Genomic DNA, 22,153 nt, shown 5'->3' on the forward strand with positions numbered 1-22,153 from the left:
GTGTTGTAACAGTTAATCTATGTCTATAGAAAATATATGTGTTACCTTAGAATTGAAGGTAGATCTTTTTTTTTTTTTCCATCTTAACACCTACTATACCAAACCACTTGGAGAAATTATATTACCTACATAGCAAGAGGTTTTTTTCCCTATTTTTCAGCTTAAATTCCTCCTATGGCTTTTGAAACCTTCTTGTCCTGAACTTACGGGAGCTGAAAAATTGCTGTTTTGCAATTTAGCTGTTCTTTTAATTTGTTCTTTCAAATCCTACTATTGACACTCTCTTTGCTTTTGTTACTTCTAAGATATATAATTCTAAAGTCCCATAACTTTTCATTTTAGACTCCATTTACTGGCTATATAGGCTGCTTTCTTTAGGACTTAATTCATTTTCTCAAAATTTCACATAGGTTCCAGGTCCCAAAGTAAGATTTTTGACATTTATTCATTCAAGTATCAAATATATATTAAATGTTGATTCTGCACCATGCTCTGATTTAGGCACTGAGGATATATATAGAACAAGACAAAGCCTGAATAAAATAGACATTCTGGCAGGAGAAACTGACAATGAACATGAAAACATACATTTTAAAGTAACTGAGATCTTGTTAAACGCTATGAAAAAGATAAACAAGGTGATGTGACAGGATAACTGGGAGAGGCAAACTCCAGGGCAGGCAGTCAGGTAAGGTCAGGGGAGTAGCACTGGAGAAAGAGAAAATAGCAATGCAAAGGCCCTGAGGCATGAGAGGCAGACAGGCACCTGGCATGTGTAAGGAAGGGAAAGCAGGCCAGTTTGCTGGAATGCAATGCTGGACATGAGTTGATATCTGATGTATCAGATAAGTTTGAACGACAGGCAGGAGTTGGAATGCAGAGAATCTTGAAAGTTATGGTGAGAAGTCTGGATTTTATTAACAGTTCATGAGGATCCATTGAAATACTTTAAGCAACAGAATGATATGTTCCAATTTATATTTTGAAAAGGTTTCTCCTGTAGACTTGAGGAAATAGGGTGGGTAAGGGTTTAAGAAAAGAGGCAAGGATGGGTGCAAGCAATCTACACAGGGGATGCTCCCACATCCCACAAGGCCACTCCTTCAAGGTACAGAAAGAAAAAAAAAACATTTGACAAAATTCTACATGCACTTATGATAAAAACTCTAGAAAAAGTAGATATAGAGGGAATGCACCTCAACATCATAAAGACCATATATGACAAACGTACAGCTAACATCATACTCAATGGTGAAAAGCTGAAAGCTTTTCCTCTAAAATAAACAAGAAGACAAGAATCCCCAATCTCCTCTTTTATTCAACATAGTATCGGAAGTCCTAGCTATAGCAATTAGGCAAGAAAAAGAAAAAAGTCATCCAAATTAAAGAAGAAGAAGTAAAACTGTCACTATTTACAGATGATATGATAGTATGTATGCATATATTTACAGATATACGATACTGCATATAGAACCCTCCCAAAAAAACTATTAGAACTAATTGAAGTTGCAGGATACAAAATTAATATCCAGAAATCTATTGTGTTTCTACACATTAATAACAAACTATCAGAAAGAGAAATAAAGAAAACAATCCCATTTATAATTTCAACAAAGAGAACAAAATATTTAGGAATACATTTAACCAAGGAGGCAAAGGACCTGTATTCTGAAAACTATAAGACATTGAGGAAAGAAATTGAAGATGACACAAACAAATGGAAAATTATACCATGCTTACGGATTGGAAGAATCAATATCGTTAAAATATTCATACTACATAAAGCAATCTGCACATTCAATGCAATCCCTATCAGAATACTAATGATATTTTTCACAAAACTAGAACAAATAATCCCCCAAGTTTTTTGGAACCACAAAAGACCACAAATAACCAAAGTAATTTTGAGAAAGAAGAACAAATCTGAAGGTATCAGGATCCTAAATTTGAAACTATGCTACAGAGCTAGTAATCAGAGAGTATGGTACTGGCACAAAAACAGATACGAAACTCAATGGCATAGAAGAGAGAGTTGAGAGATAAACCCACACTTATATCGTCAGTTAATCTATGACAAAGGAGGCAAGATTATTCAATGCAGAAAAAGTCTCTTTAATAAATGGTGTTGGGGAAACTGGACAGCTACTTGTAAAGGAATGAAATTGAACCACTTTCTCACACCATATACAAAAATAAACTCAAAATGGACTAAAGGTTTAAATGTAAGACCTGAAACCATAAAACTCCTAGAAGAAAACATAGGCAGGAACTTCTTTGACATTGGTCTTATTTGACATTGGTCTTATTTTTTTGGATATGACTCCTCAGGTAGAGGAAACAAAAGCAAAAATAAACAAATGGGATTACATCATACTACAAAGCTTTTACACGGGAAGGAAACTACCAACAAAACAAAAAGGCAACCTACTGAATGGGAGAAGGTATTTGTAAATGATATATCCAATCAGTGGTTGATACCAAAATATATAAAGAACTCATACAACTCAGTATCAAAAAACCAAATAACCCAATTAAAAAATGGGCAGAAGACCTAAATAGACATTTTTCCAAAGAAGACATACAGATGGTCAACAGGCACATGAAAAGATGCTCAATATCACTAATCATCAGGGAAATGTAAATGAGCTATCACCTCACACCTTTAAGTACGGTTATCACAAAAGGGACAATAAATAACAGGTGCTGGCAAGGATGTTGGGAAAAGGGAACCCTCGTGTGCTATTGGTGGAAATGTAAATTAATGTAGCCACTACAGAAAGCAGTGTGGAAGTTCCTCAAAAAACTTAAAATAGAAATACCATATGATCCAACAATTCCAATTCTGAGTAGTTATCTGAAGAAAATGAAAACACTAATTTGAAAAGATGTATGCACTCCCATGTTCACTGCAGCACTACTTACTATAACCAAGACATGGAAACAGTCTAGGTATCCATCGATATATGAATGGATAAAGAAGATGTGGTATACTATACAACACAATATTACTCAGCCATAAAAATAATAAAATCCTGGCACTTGCAGCAGCATGGATGAACCTGGAGAGTATTATGCTAAGAGAAATAAGTCAGACAGAAAAAATCATGTACTGTATGATTTCACTTATATGTGGAATCTAAAAGACAAAAGAACAAACAAAACAGAAACAAACTGGCTATTGTCAGAGGGGAGAGGGTTGGGGGGTGGAATGAAATAGGTGAAGGGGATTAAGAGGTAAAAAATTCTGACTAATGAAAAAAAAAACTGGCTACAAAATAAATAAGTCACAGGGATGTAACATACGCATAGGGAATACAGTCAATAATATTGTAACAACTTTGTATGGTGCTAGATGGCAACTGGATTTATTGTGGTGATCATTTTATAAGATCTAAAAATATTGAATCACTATGTTGTACATCTTAATCTAATCTAATATTGTTTGTTAATTATAACTCAATTTAAAGAAAAAGAATAGAGACAGGGAGAACCATTACATCACTTCTCTTTTGTCATGGTCAGGGAGATATGTCTCAGTACCTACCTGCCCACCCTCCCACCCCATACACACCCCACAGGCTAGTGAGAGCAAGTTGACTCTCCCATTAGCATGTAACTTTTACATTTAATTATGTTTAATATATAGGTGTTATCTGATGTATATGACCACTCTGGAAAGTTTTCCATTAATTATGTCTATAAATGTGCTTGTTTCACTCGAGAGTCAAGACTGGAGTGCGTAGTTTTGTAACTACACTATTGAAATATGGTGCTTGGTGTGTAGAGAGAGTGTGTGTTGATGGGGGGTTTGGGGTACTGTGATGAAGCTTGAGGTTCTGAGCAGCTATGGGTCAGCACCATAAATCACCCACGTACCATCTAATACATCAAAACTGGAGGAAAGCTGCTAAAAGTGGGTGCTCCTCACAGGCTCCCTTGTCTCTGTTCAGGAACCTTCTCTGAAATTTGGTGTAACCTCTTGTGCTGTAGTGGAGGTGGCATTTCAAAGACCTTCACCCAGAGGCCACTGACACTCAGGAACCTAGGGAAATATCTCTCTCGTTACTAAAGGGTGGGGAGAGTGAAGGAGGAGACTTTATTTTTTATGCTGATCAGAGTATATAAAAATAATGGAACACTAAGGGAAAAAATGAGGTAACCAACACACTTAAACTGTAATAGGTTTCCAATCAAAAAATGGGCAGAAGACCTAAATAGACATTTCTCCAAAGACATACTGATGGCCAATAGGCACATGAAAAGATACTCAACATTGCTAATTATTAGAGAAATGCACATCAAAACTACAAAGAGGTTTTACCTCACACTGGTCAGAATGGCTATCATCAAAAAGCCTACAAATAATAAATGCTGGAGAGGGTGTGGAGAAAATGGAACCCTCCTACACTGTTGGTGGGAATGTAAATTGGTGCAGCCACTGTGGAGAACAGTAGGGAGGTTCCTTTAAAAACAGAGTTGCAATACAGTTCAGCTATCCCACTCCTGGGAATATATCCGGAAAGGATGAAAACTCTAACTCAAAAAAATACATGCACCCCAATGTTTATAGCAGTACTATTTACAATAGCCAAGACATGGAAGCAACCTAAATGTCCATCAACAGAAAAATGGATAAAGAAGATGTGGTACATATACACAATGGAATATTACTCAGCCATAAAAAAGAATGAAATAATGCCATTTGCAGCAACATGGATGAACTTAGAGATTATCATACTAAATGAAGTAAATTAGATAAAGACAAATATCATATGAAATCATTTGTATGTGGAATCTAAAAAAATGATACAAATGAATTTATTTACAAAATAGAAACAGACTCACAGACACAGAAAACAAACTATGGTTACCAAAGGGGAAAGGGAGGAGGGATAAATTAGGGGTTTGGGATTAACATATACACACTATTATATACAAAATAGATAAACAAGGCCTACTGTAGAGCACAGGGAACTATACTCAATATTTTGTACATAACCTGTAATGGAAAATAATCTGAAAAAGAATGCATATATAAATGTATAACTGAGTCACTTTGCTATATACTTGAAACACTGTAAATCAACTATACTTCAGTAAAAAAAAATGACAAAAAAAAGTTAATAGGTTTCATCGAGTAACCCCTGTTAAGGTAAAACCGGAGAATTTATCACCTTTTTCCGACAACCATTGCCATTTGCTGCTTCAAAACCTCGCCACCAAGTCAGAGTCCACAATGTGCAAACCCAGAACATATCTACACATAGCCATAGCAATAGCTGATCTCCAGTGTTTTAGCACTATTAATGTTTGAAAACATATTTTAGATACTCTTCCATCACTATTTATCTCAAATTCAAAATTCTTATGTTAAGGCAAACTAAATTTCACAACCAACAACAGATGGGTCTGTGCTAAAATCAATTTTATAGGGTTTACCATGAGAAGCTGTGAAGCAAATTTCTTAGCATCTCCATAAACAGAAATAGCTAAATTAATCTATGTCACTATTGGGGTCATCCAGGAGATATAAATAAGGGCAAACACAGAGAATACACTGAGTGCATAAAACTCCTAATTAGCATGAGATTGAAACAGTACTAGCTAGCCTTTTCACAAACTTAGAAAATATTTTACACATTTTAATTAGTTTTCCTGTGGGAATTGGATGAGCTGCTATTCTAAAGTTACGTAATTTATCAGAGTTCTAGAGTCACAGCTTACTCTTACATGCACACCTTTTGACTATTTCTTAAAATGCTTCTTTGGTCTTTATTTCAAATGGGTTTTTATTTTATTTTATTTCAAAATGGGTTGATGATCAGTCTCCTCTTTATCCAGATGTTCTGGTAACGTTCTGTCACCTGATAGTTTATAAGCTACTTGGGATAGAAGGTGATATTCAGAAGGGAAAATTAGAAAGACACAAGGCAATCAAACAGAGAGAGTTAAGCTAATATGTGTCAGAAACAATGGGGAATTTGTGGATGAAGGGAGAGGATGAAGAGAGGAGAGGAGGTGAGAGCAAGAATAAAGGGCTGAACAATGGGGCAGGGAGGCCACAGGAGTTTTAAGATTAAGGATATAGAGTGAAGTCACATTTATACTGTTTGCATTTCCATCATGCAAATGTTCCTCCTTCTAGAACTCATTGACCAACCTTTCACACAGGCTTCAACCCATCAGAAACCCTGTGTGATTGGATAGTTTTGTTTGCACGTGTGTGGGAATTAAGGAGGGGGCTGGGTTCCACACTGGTCTTACACCAGAGTTGCAGAGCAGAGAGTAGGAATCCATGACCATAGGTAATCGTCAGAATAGAAGCTCCCCCCAAAGTCATAGTATCCTTGGAAACAGTACAAGACTTCTCCCCCGGGGTATGAAATTATGGGTCAGGGTGGTCCAAATTTACCTTTAGAAGGTATAGCACCCCAGGATCTTGGATATACTGTAAATAGAACTTCTGAGTGATACAAGATGAGGAAACACAAAATATAAAACGATAAGGGTCTCAGAGGTAAGTGCCAGTTCCCATTAGCCCTTAAAGTGTAACTTAGAAGGAGTCCTCTGTAAAGAAGCAAGACTTTTGGTTTCAGCCACAATGAAAGAGCTTATATTGAACTAAAAAATAATTATAAATCTGGACAAAATATATAAAATAACTGTTTGAAAGCACTGGAGAGCAAGCAACGTACGTCAGACTTGAAGGGCTGTGTTGCCTGGGAAAAGGGAAGTCCATCAGGGTGAGGACCATGTTTATCCAGGTGTTTTCCTGAGAGAATCGGCTGTTTCAGCGTGAGGTGTAAGAGAAAGGAACAGTCTTCCTGGACGAGGACGTTTAGGTGTACCAAACCACCTGGGATTTGATGAATAAACCCCAGAGAGGAGGGAACTGCATCAATGGGGCCCTTGAGGCATCAGCCAGCTCCCCATTTGAGCCTACACAGGGTGGTACTCCAAGAAACCAGATGATTTCCATAACCATGTGATGCTCAGGAGATGCAGGCTGGAATTCAAGGCCTGCCAAATTGGAGGAGCCTTGGTGAACATCCAAGGATTTTAGCTGAGATCCTGAAAAAAATCATGTCTTACTTAGGAGTGAGAGCTATAGCACCAGAGTAAGGGCAAAACTGAAACAGATCAGCCTAACAAAGATGAAGAGGAACGGTGAGCAGGACGAAAGTGATTTGCTGGTACTCTATCTGCCTGCCAAGAGAAACTATAACCCTATCTGGAGGGAAATAAGGTGAACACTTTTTCATAAACAACATCTACAATGAAGCAAAATCATGATATCTGTTAAAAAGAGGGGTGGCGGCCAAATAACCAAAAAGAAAACAAACAAAAAAAACCACACACAAGAGAAATAACAGATAACGAAAATAGTCTCATTGGCAATTCAGACATTGGAGTTTTAAAATCACTATGATTAATGTTTCAGCAAAGAGAAGAAGAAGATAAAAAATGGATTAAAGGTAAGAATCCTTAAAAGTAACCAACTAAGAAGAAACTAGGGGTTGAGATCCCATATTTTCCATTTGTCTATGCTGAGGAATGGTGGCTCTTCCTCTCTTCCCTCATTTCTTTTTCCCTTTTTGGTGGCTTCGATGCCCTAACTCATCTCCACTCTTCAAAAATAGTTGTCACATTACACTGTCGTGGAGAGCACAAAAGGCAACTTTAGTCGTAGACCTCGATTTATTGAAAGGGAAGACAAGATGAGTGTCTTCAAGAAGAAGAGACAACAGGGGACTTCCCTGGTGGCGCAGCGGTTAAGAATCCGCCTGCCAATGCAGGGGACACGGGTTTGAGCCTTGGTCCGGGAAGATCTCACATGCCGCGGAGCAACTAAGCCCATGAGCCACAACTACTGAGCCCATGTGCTGCAACCACTGAAGCTGGCGCGCCTAGAGCCCGTGCTCCACAACAAGAGAAGCCACCGCAACGAGAAGCCCGTGCACCGCAGCGAAGAGTTGCCCCCGCTCGGCACAACTAGAGAAAGCCCGTGCGCAGCAACGAAAACCCAACGCAGCCAAAAATAAATAAGTAAATAAATAAGAGACAACATAACTATGAGTTTACAGATTTTAAAATGACAGACCCCTGTGCCCATACTCTGTCCCTGCCACCTACAAGTTTGTGTGACCTCACACACGTTACTTAACCATTCTGCATCTGCCTCCTGTCCTGTAAAACCTAGTTGACACTCACCTTCAACCGTGGCTTTAAGCACTAAATGAGATGTTTTACACAGGCAGAGTATTTAGCACAAGTAAGTTTGCAATAAATATCGATACCTCCTCTGCTGCTTGTCATCACCAATGGAGAGAAGCACACATTCAAGAGTGGTAATCTTGAACGTCAGAAAGGGATACCATTTACATACTGTCTGCCATTTGATATCCTCCACCAAGATGAAGTCATACGCAATTTGGGTTCATTCTTTACCTTTCAAGTGGAGAATACTGATGACGAACAAAATGTCCCCACAAGTGTGTTAGTCAAAACAAGAGCTTCGTTTCTTAAACCCTTAGGGAAAAAATCGAGTATAGCAGATATCTGGGGCAGCTCAAGGCAGCAGATCAAGGCTTCTGTTCATAGAGAATGCTCTGCGTACGTGCTCTGGTTTGCCTTTCAACAATCATCCCTATTAAATCATTGGTCTCTCTGACACATCTAATGAAGTCATGTTCATGAGCAGCTTAATCACGGGATGCAGTTTGGTACATATTTTGACAGGAAAGCTGTTTGTATAAACTGAAACATGCGGCAAATATATAATTTCAGAAAATGTTCATTATGCTTTCAGCGTGACAATCTTTGGCTTGAATCCTTCCGTGCATTTTTAGTCATTTTAAGATAGGCTGTTTTGAGTACCGGTTAACAAATAAAAAGATATTCTTAAGCAAAATGTATGTCAAGCCAGTGGAGTAGTGAATAATTACACACACAGCAAACTCTGCACCACATACTCTATCCAGAAATCTTTCAGTTCGGGAGAAGTCACACATCTCTAGCTGAATATTATATGTCCCTGAAATTGATTCTGGCTATAAGCACATGAAAATAAAAAAGAAAGAAACTGAATTAAGAGAAGTCATCCGTAAATAATACTTTCCTAAAATGTTGATAACAAGCTCCAGGTTTGACTTGTAGCTAATTATCTAACTGCTCAGTTAGTAACTGAACAGTCCTACCTTATCTGCTCAGAGACTTTTTGAAGTGAGGTCAGGACATGTGCCTTTCCTGTTATAAATGATCTCCAGGCCCCATGTGTTTGGGTCTCAGCACTAATTAGAAGCGAGACTTACATCACTCTCGTGACCTTCTCGAAGGTTGTATGTGAGGTCATGCTGAATGTCTTCCACAAATTTGTGAGCATATTCTGGGTAAAGGTCCAGCACTTCAAAGAGTCCTTTGAGGATGATGCACTGAAGATCACAGTAGGTTAGCGCCTTCACATCCGCATTGGTCTTGATCACTTGGTCCTTAATTGATAGATTGGCTCCAATTAAATCTCCTTTCCCTTGAAACAGTGAAAAAAAGAGACATGTAGCTTTAATGAAAAGCAAGCTTGGGACTGGTAACTTTGTGTGATTTACAGGCTTCATTACTCTGAAATTACAGTGAAAGAGAAGAGGAACCTTTATCTGGGGCAGGGTTTCTCAGCCTCAGCAGGGTTGAGATTTGGGGCCTCATCATTCTCTGCTGGCAGGGGGAGCATTCCGTACAGGGTAGAATGTTTAGTAGCATCTCACATCATCCACCCCCAGAGATGACACCCAAAATATCTGCAGGCATTGCCTAATGTGCCTTGGCAATCGAAATTGTCCCCAGTTGAGAAAACTGGTCTAGAGAATAAAGCCTAGGAGCCCGAGAATTAGGAACTGTAGGTCATACATGGGCTCCAGACAGGTCCCTCACAGGATTTGGTAAATGACTTTAGACAAAGCAGTTGACATTTTTCGTCACCGTTGCTTTAACCATTCCAGGGAAATAATAATGGCTCAGTTTTTCTGACTGTAAAAATGCTCCATGATTCTGAGGTTTAGACCATCAAGAGGTATATTAATCATTTTGATTCTAGCACTTTGGACAGTAATATAAACATCACCATCTAATATACTTGGATTGTTTTATTTATCTCTGAACATGTCTACAAGACAGGAGGCGGGGCATGGAGGAGGAGAGTTGAGAGGCAGAGGCAACTACTGGGCATTACAGACCATGAAATCTACTACAGAGAAATGTAAGATACAAGTCATAGTTTTAATGCTCTGTGACAGTGTAAAAATCCCATTTTCTCCAGCAACAAAGAAAGTGAATAAATAAAAACTATGAGCTCTTCCACTGTGGGGAGAGATGATCTAACACTACTTTATTCACATTTTCTGTGTCCCACCCCACAGCCAGCACCGCTGATCTTTTTTAACACCTCTGTCGATCAGTCTTAGGCTACACTTCACCTGTCTGGGAACTAGCTTACTTCCTCGAGTTTGCTGATTAGATAATATTGGACAAGTTATTTGAATCTTTAAAATCTTAAAATTGATTCAAATCAGTTTAACCTGGCAGGAGGGTGAGCATAATTGTAATTACTAACAAAGAGCTGATTGCAGCTTCAGTTTTGTTTTAGACAGAGCCATTCATTCACTCAGCGTCCATGTGAGAAATCTGCAAGAAAATCCATTCAATTCTCAGACAGACTTAGGTTAAAAGCTGAGGTAATATGACCAAGTTCACAAAGGATGCTGGCATTGGATTCAAGGCTCCAACTTAGGAGTTTCTACTTCGTCTTTGCTTTGTCCTCAAATATCATCATGCCTATAAATAAATAAAATAACTTTTATTTATTTATATATTTTTATGGCCGCTCTGTTTCATTTCACAGGGAACCAACAACCACTAATTGACCCACCAAAAACCACCAAGCAAATAATATCTTTGGAATGTTATAGAACAAATTGCCCCGTCCATTCTTCATTCAATTAATTTTTTTAACTTTGAAACTTTTATTTTTTACTGTGCCCAGAATTTCTGGAAGCAAAGTCTCTGGCATGCAACAGGCTTCCATAAAAGTCTGTTTTATTGAATTTGACAGTAAAAGGAGATGGGCCACATCAACCATGAATACCTGAGATATTCATAAATATTTGTGCCAGATCAAAACATTTTAAATTATTCTAGGTGTTATCTTTGAATTAAAACCTTGAAATTGAGCCCATTTGGCAGAAGAAAAAAATCTATATTTATAGACACTAAGACAAGAAACAGCCACATAGTGTTGAAGAACTCAAGTTTGATTTACTGTTGTCACCAATCCTGCTAAACTTGGAAATTGTTTTTCTTGCATGTTTTCTTAGAAATCTAAATTGCCGCTCAAAAACTCAAAGTTGGATACTGATGCAAGATGTAAATATAGCCAGGATGGACTGAATACAGCAGATTTTCAAATTTTGTATATCTGAGGAGAATTTACCATGAGGCACCATGTTGCCGCGGTGAGAATTCACATATTCTGTGAAGCAGCTGGTGTTTGGAAAAACGTTAGGGTCATCATACTTTCATACCTGGTGATTTTGGCCACAATGACCCCAGCATCTTGCTAAACTTGGCATCCTAGAAAGAATTCTAGTTTATTTATTTATTCAATGGATAACTATGGACCACTGACATGTGTGCCAGACCTCAGGTGGAGCCCTGATCATCACCTTCACTCATTTTAAGATTTTGTGGATTACTCCCTACCTAGATTTAGAGCCTATATCTAAGTTTCTTAATTACACTGGGTTTCAGTATCTTTATTTCTAAAAGAAAAGAAGATATTTATGATCCCTTAGAGTCTCTATTATTCAGAATTCCATTACTGATATTTGCTAATCGTTATTCTTCCATTGGGCAAAAAAAGGTTGATGGGATGCATGTGCAAACCATCCTGGTTAGAGCTATAACTTATGTTTAATTATAATTAGGCAGACTAATGCCATCTGTGAAGAGTGCATTTATCTGTGCTTTGTCATCTTCTTTTAAACCACAATGAAGAAAGTGTTCAATTACCAGGACATGAAATGAATGTGTGTAAGGCAGACAAATTCTATCCCTGGAAAAATCCCTGCCTCTGTGTCAACTGCCTCCCCGAAAAGCATCAGATTAAGAACGCCTTCAAGAATTGATAGGACGACGGGATTGTTTGAATAAATTATGGCTTGACAGCTGTTTGGTGATACTTTTCCCCTACGACATTATGTATTAATTATTTTGTTGGCAGAGTGAACATGTACTAAATATCTATATTTTAAGCCATGTGCTTAAGTTTATCAAAGTCAGTATTGATTTAAATTGGCCCATAAGATAATATTACCGTAGGGGAAGTAAAATAGTCAGTCTCCGTTGAAATAATGCTAACCACAGAGAGAAAATATTACTAACGTATTATCTTTGGGTTTAGTCCCAATATAACATAGGCGTGTTTCGAATGGTCACGTGCATTTTTGAGAGATATATGGTAGCAGTAAAGATGGGAAAACGTTAATTACGGGAAGCTCAATTTATGTAGGAAATGCGGGCCAGAAGCACAAGGCAATGAACTAAGTCTTTTAGTTGTTAGTAGAATTTTTTTAACATAAGAAAATCCGGGGGCTTCCCTGGTGGCGCAGTGGTTGAGAGTCTGCCTGCCGATGCAGGGGACACGGGTTCGTGCCCCGGTCCGGGAAGATCCCACATGCCGCGGAGCGGCTGGGCCCGTGAGCCATGGCCGCTGAGCCTGCGCGTCCGGAGCCTGTACTCCGCAACGGGAGAGGGCACAACAGTGAGAGGCCCGCATAACGCAAAAAAAAATTAATTAATTAATTAAAAAAAATAAAATAAGAAAATCCGATGGAATTGTGTATTACAAACAATAGTATTTACATACAAGCCACCAAATTTGTACCTATCGTGACATAGTATCAGGGATGATGCCTTCGTATTCCATTCCGAGAACTGTTGCTAGTTACCAAATTTAAAAATTCACCACCATTATGGAAAAACCCACATTATATACATGTAAAAATAGTGCATTAATTTGCTTACATGTATATCAAACCATAAGCTGCTAGAAAAATAACTAAATACCCTTTAATTTTATTTATTTTATTTTAAATTAAATTTTATGGGAGTATAGTTAATTTACAATGTTGTGTTAGTTTCTGCTGTATGGAAAAGTGAATCAGTTATACATATACATATATCCACTCTTTAGATTCTATTCCCATATAGGTCATCACAGAGTATTGAGTACAGTTCCCCGTGCTATACAGTAGGTTATTAGTTATCTATTTTATATATAGTAGTGTGTATATGTCAATCCCAATCTCCCAATTTATCCCTCCACCACCTTTCCCCCTTGGTAACCATAAATTTACTTTCTACATCTGTGACTCTATTTCTGTTTTGTAAATAAGTTCATTTGTAGCATTTTTTGAGTTTCCACATATAAGCGATATCATATATTTGTCTTTGTCTGACTTACTTCAATCAGTATGACAATCTCTAGGTCCCTCCATGTCGCTGTAAATGGCACTAAATGCCCTTTTAAAAGCAGACTGTGCCAATGGACAGGCTATAAAACTGATAGTGGTACTAAGGAAGCCCACAGGTAAAGAAAGGTTTTTGAAGCAAATTTAGAAATGATTGTCACTTTTAATTTTGAATAAAAAATGATAGAATGACTGATCTTTAACTTCATAGAGTTGAGAAGTGGGCAGGAAGAGTGTTAAATTCTCCTCTTGAAAAACACACACGTACAGAGTCTCACTCTCCCACTGGTAATGAGCTGGCCACACTGAGGATAAATACACTCTTTTCGTTGCTCTTCCATGCCTTTCTATTAAGGAGAAAAACATCAGGGGGTGAATCAAGAACTGAGCCCAAACTTTGGAAGCCAAGCCCTACCGTTCCTCTGGGATGTGGTAAACTGAAGTCAATTGGAAGCAATGGAAAGCATTCTTCCATTTGGTATTTTACCCCTCGCTGCCCCCATCTCTGCACCTCTAACTGGGGATAATCATAGCAACCTAATAGGGTTGCAAGATTTGAACTGGATAATGGACATACAACACCCAGCTCACATTAGGGAATCAATCAATATTAGTTCTCTTCTCTCTTCCCAAATGTAACCTATCTTGAAGCTTACTAGCTAAAATCCAGAGACTGCAGACTTAACAATGATCATATAGAATAAAAGGCATTGTTCAGAGGTGGAAAGGACACTGGATGCAGAGTCTGAAGACCTAGATTAGCTTCGACTTCGGAAAAATGAGAAAATACCTCTCTTATCTGTCTCTTTGTGTTAGGAAAATGTAACTAAGGTCCCACATGTGAAAATACTTTGTAAAGGGTTGGGTTGTCCACAGATATTAGGTTCTTAAATATGAAAATTAAAAATAAATGAAAAGTGCTGCATTAGTCACTTTTAATTAACACAAATTCTAAACATTATCATTCTACACTGGTGTTCAAAATATATCGTTTAGACCAGTACCTAATTTATTCGTAGGCCCTCAAGAAATAATAGTTGAATAAATAAATGAACAAACAGATAAAGAAACAAATGAAAGTGATTTTTAAAAGAGATACACATAAAATTGCAGATAGCAATTTTTCTACATTAACCCTGCATGTCACCTTTTCTCAGCTGACATTTACATTTCAATGAACACCAATTATGTCTTAATAGTTGGAGTCAACTTTGTGGTACAAAATATTCACAAATTGTCCTATGAATTTTTGAGGGAGTGAAAAGAGCCTATCATCACCTTGACAGAATTGAGTTAATGATTGCTATGATTGCTACGAGAGCTTATTCTCAAAACGAAATCATTTTTTGTTCAATTTCTAGCACAGATAAAACAATTTTCAATGTTCTTCTCTGAATTGATTCTCCACAAAAAGGCAGAAATGCCCTCTGAAAACTGACCAGCTGTCTCACCAAGAGGCAGACTATATCATAATTTATAATCTGGCTTTAGGAATCAGAAAGAACTGTGTTCATTCTCTTGCTATGTTATTTGGGACAAATTAAGTTAACTAAGATACTATATATTCACTTGTAAAGTAGGGATAATATTTATACCACTGGATTTTTAACAAGAATCAAAACGTGTTGGATATAACACTTAGCACAGTGTAAACTCAATATATGGCATAACAATTAATTAATAATAAAAACTAATAATTTGGCAAATTAAAACCATACCTGAATCCACATATTCATCCCTGATTTTCCTTCTCTCAATCACAGTTTTCCCCCGCATTTCATCTCCTTAATTTATGCTCCAGAGTAAAATTTCATGAAGCTTTTCAACTCAGACATACCCAGAATCGCCAGCACCATGCTGTCTTTAAGAACTTCCATGGAGCCCGAGCATACAAAGTAGATGGCCTGCAAAGCGTCTCCCTGACGCAGCAGATACTCCCCTGGAGCACAGAAGGAGGTTTTGATGTGTAGGGACAGAGACCTGAGGCAGCCCCGGCTGGCACACTCAAAAAGGGACAACTGTAAGATTTCCTTGTTCAGGTGCATGGTGATGTCAGAACGAAGCTCATCTGGAAAGTCTTTCAAAAGCTGTCAGAGAAGATGAAAGAGGGAAGCAAGTTGGGGTCAGTCTTGCATAATTGATTGACTATAAGACCACAGGAAGTTTTTCCCACTGTTTGACCAGCCACAGTACAGAAGAGGAAATATACATATGAGTAATCCTGGAGAGATTTTTCCATTACTGTGACCCTGGTTGTGTGCTCCTAAATAATCAGCTGTTAATAAGTCTAGAGAAATAGAATAAATTAATAAAAGACTCTAGAATGGAACATATAGTTCCTTGTGACTTGCTTTTCACAAAGATGCCTACTCAGGACAGAAGATATGGAATTTGGATCTTTTAGTGTTTCCTCTGCTGTCATGACCATCTGAAGAGAGGAAAAAACAAATAATTACTTAAAAATATTGATGACTAGTTTTGTTGGGGGGTTGGTGGAATGGTTGCTTGATTTGTAGGATACCTTTTCTACAGTGGTGGTCTGCGGTGTTTCTGGATGTCCAAAGATAACATGTTTGCTGAAAAGCCTTTTTTTTTTTTTTTACTTTGTTGCTTTTAAAGGTAAACATTAACTTGATTAATCTAATATTCCATGATTCCATCATTCAACTGTCATAAGAATTGGTTCCTTCAAAGAGGGTCAATGAGAATGAAAATAAGTCTGCCCGATTGACCAAAGTAGCAAGTTACTGTAAAACACAGGCCAATCCAAAGTGACATTGTAAAAACATAAGCCAGAGCAGATGAAAGAAGATGTATTGAGGTCATGAGAGATTAAAAATAAAGAGATAAAGAAGGTGGTAGGTGTGTATTTCCCTTTTGAGACCTGCATTAGAGCACTTTGCTTTTACCTCAGAATACGTGCTTTCTGCCTGAAAACGTCAACATGAGAAATGCACATTACCTCATTGGAATCTATTCCATTGTTGACTGACCAGGTTGTTTGGAAATATTCAAGCATCCTCTGCTTGAGCTGCTGGGGCAGGTGATGGACACGTATGAAGTCCTTCAGATCCTTGGTTCTAGTGTGATAGAGGGACCACCTGGAATACATCCTCTGTATGATCGCCGTCACGTTTCCAAACACCAGGGCATGCATCAAGGCTAGAGAAAACAACATGGCATATAATGGGAGAAAAATAGGACGGAGGGGCTTCCTCCTTATGTATAAATGTACAGTCTATATATCCTGAATCAGCAGAGTACACGTAGCTGGCCATGTTGACACAGCTATTTTTAAACAGGCTTTTTGCTGCAGCCGCAGTGCCACAGGGTGCATCCTGATGTAGTCATTTCGATTCCATGTGACTTGATCAGAGTAAAAATACCTTTTAAAAATACTCAGTAAATGGGCTTCCCTGGTGGCGGAGTGGTTGAGAGTCCGCCTGCTGATGCAGGGGACCCGGGTTCGTGCCCCGGTCCGGGAAGCTCCCACATGCTGCGGAGCGGCCGGGCCCGTGAGCCATGGCCGCTGAGCCTGCGCCTCCGGAGCCTGTACTCCGCAACGGGAGAGGCCACAACAGCGAGAGGCCCGCGTGCCAAAAAAACCAAAAAAACAAAAAAACTCAGTCATAAGAACAATAGACCACTTTGACCCACACTTAATCTGTTAGCCGCCATCCTGGCTATGACAAACTTTGATTTTTGTACTTTATTCACATCTGTATTATTTTAATCATTGGGTATAACTGTGTGGGTATGATGAAATGGTTTTAATAATTTCATAGAATAAGCTATCAAGTTAGGGTTTAATAGTTATTTTTATTATAATAACAAATACATTTCAAAAGTAAGTCTATAATAAAAATCTGGTTAGCCTTTATGAGAATATTAGTCTCTTCCCCAAAGCCATCATTTAAAATTAGTTTTAGGATATTAAATATGACACATTTCTATTAATAAAAGTACTGAAAAAGGTGTTAGAAATGTAATTGAGGATTTCCTGGGCAATCTGAAGCCAAGATAACACCACCCCAGCTCCCTAGTCACTTTAATTTTAAGGGACACAGATATTAGGAATTCTGAGACCATTCAAGAAACAAAGAATTCAGATATTCTGCTCAGAGTCCTTGCCACCCTTCTGAGAAGGGCCGGGTGGTACACGAACATGTGACTCCTGTTTCAGTGAGATTTCTTGGTCCGTCTTCCGCTCCCAAAAGCAACACCAGAGTGTAATGAGAGAGCAGGCTTTGTTCACCAGAATTCCAGAGCGGATGGGGATTAGGGATGGATTTTCTCCTGGAAAAACACAGAGTGAGCGAGCAGATGGACTTCACCTGCCAAGGAGTCACCTGCTGTGGGGAGTGGTCAAGTATCTCAAAGTCAGAAAAGATGTGAGGATTTCGCACTAAACAGTAGTTGTTGGTCAAACAACGGGAATGGCCTAGCAGACACCAGCAAGTAGCCCGAGAAGGCCTTGGACCCACCTGGGTTTGTGAAACTGGGAAAGAGAAAGGTCCAAGTGTGCCCACACTTACGGACAGATCAACTCTCTGTGATATTCAGATTTCAGCCCTGATCCCCATGGGACTGGCAAGGAGGTAAGAAGCTCAGGGGTTGGGTGAAATCACTGGTTTCAGTAGTTTTTAGTTAAAAAAAAAAAAGACTAAACATTTCTAGTTTGTCTATTAAGACCTGTCATAAACGTCCCTGTGCCCAAATTTCAACGTCCAAGGACTATGTTAAAAGTTTCTTAGCACCAGAATTGATAATTAGTGCAAATGTGTCAACCTATTGTCACATCCATCCTGCTGAATATTTCAAGATAGCCCCAACCCGAATTCTTTCTTTCGGTTACATTTACCAGAAATTATCAACTTTTGTCATACTAATTTCAGCCTAATCTAACACTGGAGTTAAATTTCTTTATCAGGTTATACATCATCATTTCTCTATGGAAAATACGGTCACCATGCCAATGAAGTCACCCCATAATAAAGAAGGCCTCAATATTTTGGAGAAGTTACTAGAATAGGGTTAAACTTAGGGTCTATATACAGGAGGCAATATAATGTTGCAGAGGAAACATGGACTTCAGAATCAGACACCATTAGATTAAATGCTGGCTTTACCACTTCTAATTTTGTAAACCAGGCGAGATATGTAATTCCCTTGCGTGGTTCCCTTACATGTATATGGGCATAACAGTACCTTACTCATAGAGTTACTTCAGGATGTAAAGAGTTCAAATATCTTTTTTAAAGTGCTTTTAATTGCATGTGGGTGCTCAATTTATGTTAATTTTTCCCATGAAAGTGAAAAGTGCTATGAATTTCCAGGATGCTCAGTGGTGTAAAATACGCGGGAGGAACCCAGATTTAAGGTTTTCCAGCAACCTGTCAAATAATTGAGTGGTTCTTTGTGGAAATAACTTCTTGATGGAGGAAATTCAAGAAATATTCAAGAAATACCTGCTACATGCAAGCACACATAGGTGCAGATTCTTCCCAAATGTTCAAAAATGAAATGTCTTCCAAAGGGTTAAAAATATACCAAGAAAAACGCATATTGCTTAACAACTAAATGTTGAGCGCTATTGGCAGGTTCTAAGCAGAGGCTCATTCTTCTGTATGGTCTTAGAAGCACAACTGTTCTGCCGCTTAAATATTTTATTTGGAAGGGGAGACCTCTATTTACAATAAACACTCAGCAAAGAAAAGAACTGATTCTGCTCCAAGTCCAAGGACCTAAACACTGATTTCAGGCTCTGTTCATATACTTATGGGCTCAGTGTTTGGAAGCCCCACCATCCGTAGAAAGTATGTAGTAATAATCATTTATGGCGTTTAAACTGAGTACTGAGAACAATTTTATTTCATTTATTTTAACACTGCTTTCCTTAATTAAGTGTATGATTTTAACATTGCTTAATTATAATGTGTGTAAAGCACTTAAGGTAAGAGAAGTAATATGTTCAGATCATTTAGCATTCTAATTGTACATTATCAATAAAATGAATTACTGGATTCATTGTAGCATTCATAAGTGTTGTTGGAAAGCCCTAGTCTATGTCTGAGTCATCATAATTTCAAAGTCTCACTTCAGCATAGGAGAATACTTCTAATTTAAGTAGTTCAAAAAATACAACCCTAGCTCTCGTAGTTTTTCAGTTTTCCAAAGTTATTATTGCCTCTCTGTCACCGGTTATCATTTTCACACTGGTGAAGAGTGTTTGTGACTGTCAGGCCAAATCATTCCATCTACTATGAAACTTTGACTGAAGAACTTCTATATCCAGGTCAGTCTGGAAATTATCCTTCACTTTTCCTTTTTATTCCTAGCAAATTTGATGTATATAATTCTTAAAGTAGCACGCTAGGCCTACTGCTGAGTCTGTGGGAGGTTCTTTTTCTTTGCGGAAGAGTTTTGTATAGAATGCATTTTGTAAAAGATCATGTTAATATCAGGTTTTCAGAGGAGGCTCAACACTCAGGATCTGACATGAAAAGTAAACAGACCTCAAATGAAAATGCATTCTTATAGGTTGCCTGGCTTTCTCTTTCCCTTTTTTCTTTATCTTTCCTTTCCTTCCCCCCTTTTTTCCCTCCTCCTTCCTTCCCCTCCTCTCTCTCTCTCTCTCTCTCCCTCCCCACCACCTCTTTCTTTGGATTTTGGGCAACCTTGCTGTCCTAAGATCATCATTTCTGGTTTCTTTAGTCAACTACTTTGCAGCGCCTTCAGCGTCTACAGAGGGACTGTGCTCTTCTGCTATAAAAGGAGACCAGAGCTCAGGCTTCGGGTAATCTTAGCTGCCCTACTCCTCTCTCTCACCTACTTATTGCCTTGGAATTTTCCAGTCCTTGCTATAAGTACACTGGGTTGTGAGTGGCAGATGGCAGGGAGAATAGAGAGTGAGAACAATTTTCTAAATGATGAATTGAAATGGCAGTGTAAAGACACCTTAAAAACAGCGAATTTGTGGGTCGAATAACATCACGTCAGGGTAGTATATATATAGGATAAGAGGACCCAAGGAAAGCCTTGGCTGTTAAGAGTTTCACTCTACCTCTTCCGTGGTAACAATGCCTCATTTAAACTGGACATGTCCTGAGTGATGAGTCCTCTTCACTAGAAAGCTATATCTAACCTCTGAGGCTGAGCTGATGGTCCCAACACTGGGGGCTCACTCATCAGGCAGCCATTAATAAATATGAGAGAGGAATTTTAAAAGACATGGGAAAATGTTCTCAATATATTTTGTTTGGTGACAAAAATGATATGTGTAGTTGATATAAATCCCTTAGAAAATAGGGGAATAAATGTATGAAAAGACTGAAAAGAATATCCTTTGGTGATGGGATTATATGTAATTTTGTTTTTATGTAGATTTTCCAGTTCTTTCGAAATGCGCACTATAATAGGAAAAGTTAAAATGGAAAAAGAAAGAACATCATCTGCCTGAGTACCTATTTCCATTACTCAACTGTGAACTCCTCGAAGGAAAGCATCATATCTTAGTCATCTTTGTTTCCCTAGCACCTAGCACAGCGCCTGGCATAATTTTAGTGTGCCATAAATATTTATGGAACCCAAATGAACCTCTGGCGGTTTGATAATTTCTTTAAAAAGTTTTATAATCATAAGCAAGTAGCTTAGAAAATTTAGGAACAGTTCAGTCCCAAGCCCTTCCCATCATCCCCATCCCACTCCCCAAAGGCAAACTTTCAAAATTGTTTCTTTTAGGTCTTCTTCTGATTATCACCAATATTTTAGATCATGAGATTTCACTTCTACTGCTTGACTTATCATATTAAGACAAAACCTAAAAAGCAACTTGACATGAAAAGTGAGAACTCAGCTCACTGCTATCCACTTTCTCATCCCACACCTGATAGTTACATTATTATTTTTTGCCCATCTATTATAATTTTACAAACTAAAATTAGTATCAAAGACACACATTGAGAAGATTACACCAATAGTAAATGTATAGTTCATTTCTCAAAGTGAACGGATCCATGGAATCACCTCCAGATGAATAAACGTGATATTATCAGCACCCAGGGCTCCCTGGTGTCCCACACAGTCACCAACCAGCACCCTCACCAAAGGTAAGTGCAGCTATGAGTTATACTGCAATCAATAAGTTTTGCCTACTTTTGAACCTTCTTTAAACAAAATCATACAGTGCATACTTATTTGTGTCTGTCTTCTCTGCTCAGCATTGAGTTTGTAAGATTTATCTATGTGGTAACATAACAGTTCATTCATTCTCATTACTCTATGGTACTTTATTGAATAATTATTTCATAATTTACTTATTTATTCTCCTATTAGTAAGCATTTCCACTTTGAAATTTTTGCAGTAATGTTTCCACGTTATGTCCTTTGATGTGAATATATATGATGTTTTGTTGGATATACACTCACAAATGGAATTGTTGAGGCACAGAATACAGATATGTTCAGACTAGGTAACTACCGACAAGACTCTTGTACCAACTGACACTCACATCAACAGTATGGGAGAAGTCAAGATGTTCTTTATCCTCTCAAACACTTAGGGTTATTAGTGTTTTTAAGTATACCATTCTGGTGAATGCAAATGTTGTCTAATTTTGATCTTAATTTGCATATCC

At 38.1% G+C, this 22,153-nt stretch overlaps 1 protein-coding gene across 1 annotated transcript in view; it reads right to left on the reverse strand.

Annotated features, from left to right (window-relative positions):
* The window catches only part of KCNH8 (potassium voltage-gated channel subfamily H member 8), a gene marked incomplete at its 3' end in the record, with an annotated part of 385,548 nt that overhangs the window by 57,498 nt on the left and 305,897 nt on the right, over positions 1–22,153 (reverse strand). The window contains exons 9-11 of the mRNA XM_079921784.1: positions 16,480–16,679; positions 15,355–15,604; positions 9,312–9,526 (exon numbers count right to left, since the gene is read on the reverse strand). Coding sequence (XP_079777910.1) covers positions 9,312–9,526; positions 15,355–15,604; positions 16,480–16,679 — 665 coding nt within the window. The remainder of the gene's footprint in view (positions 1–9,311; positions 9,527–15,354; positions 15,605–16,479; positions 16,680–22,153) is intronic.

This window comes from Stenella coeruleoalba (assembly GCF_951394435.1).
Source record: "Stenella coeruleoalba genome assembly, chromosome: 5".
Lineage (NCBI taxonomy): Eukaryota > Metazoa > Chordata > Mammalia > Artiodactyla > Delphinidae > Stenella > Stenella coeruleoalba.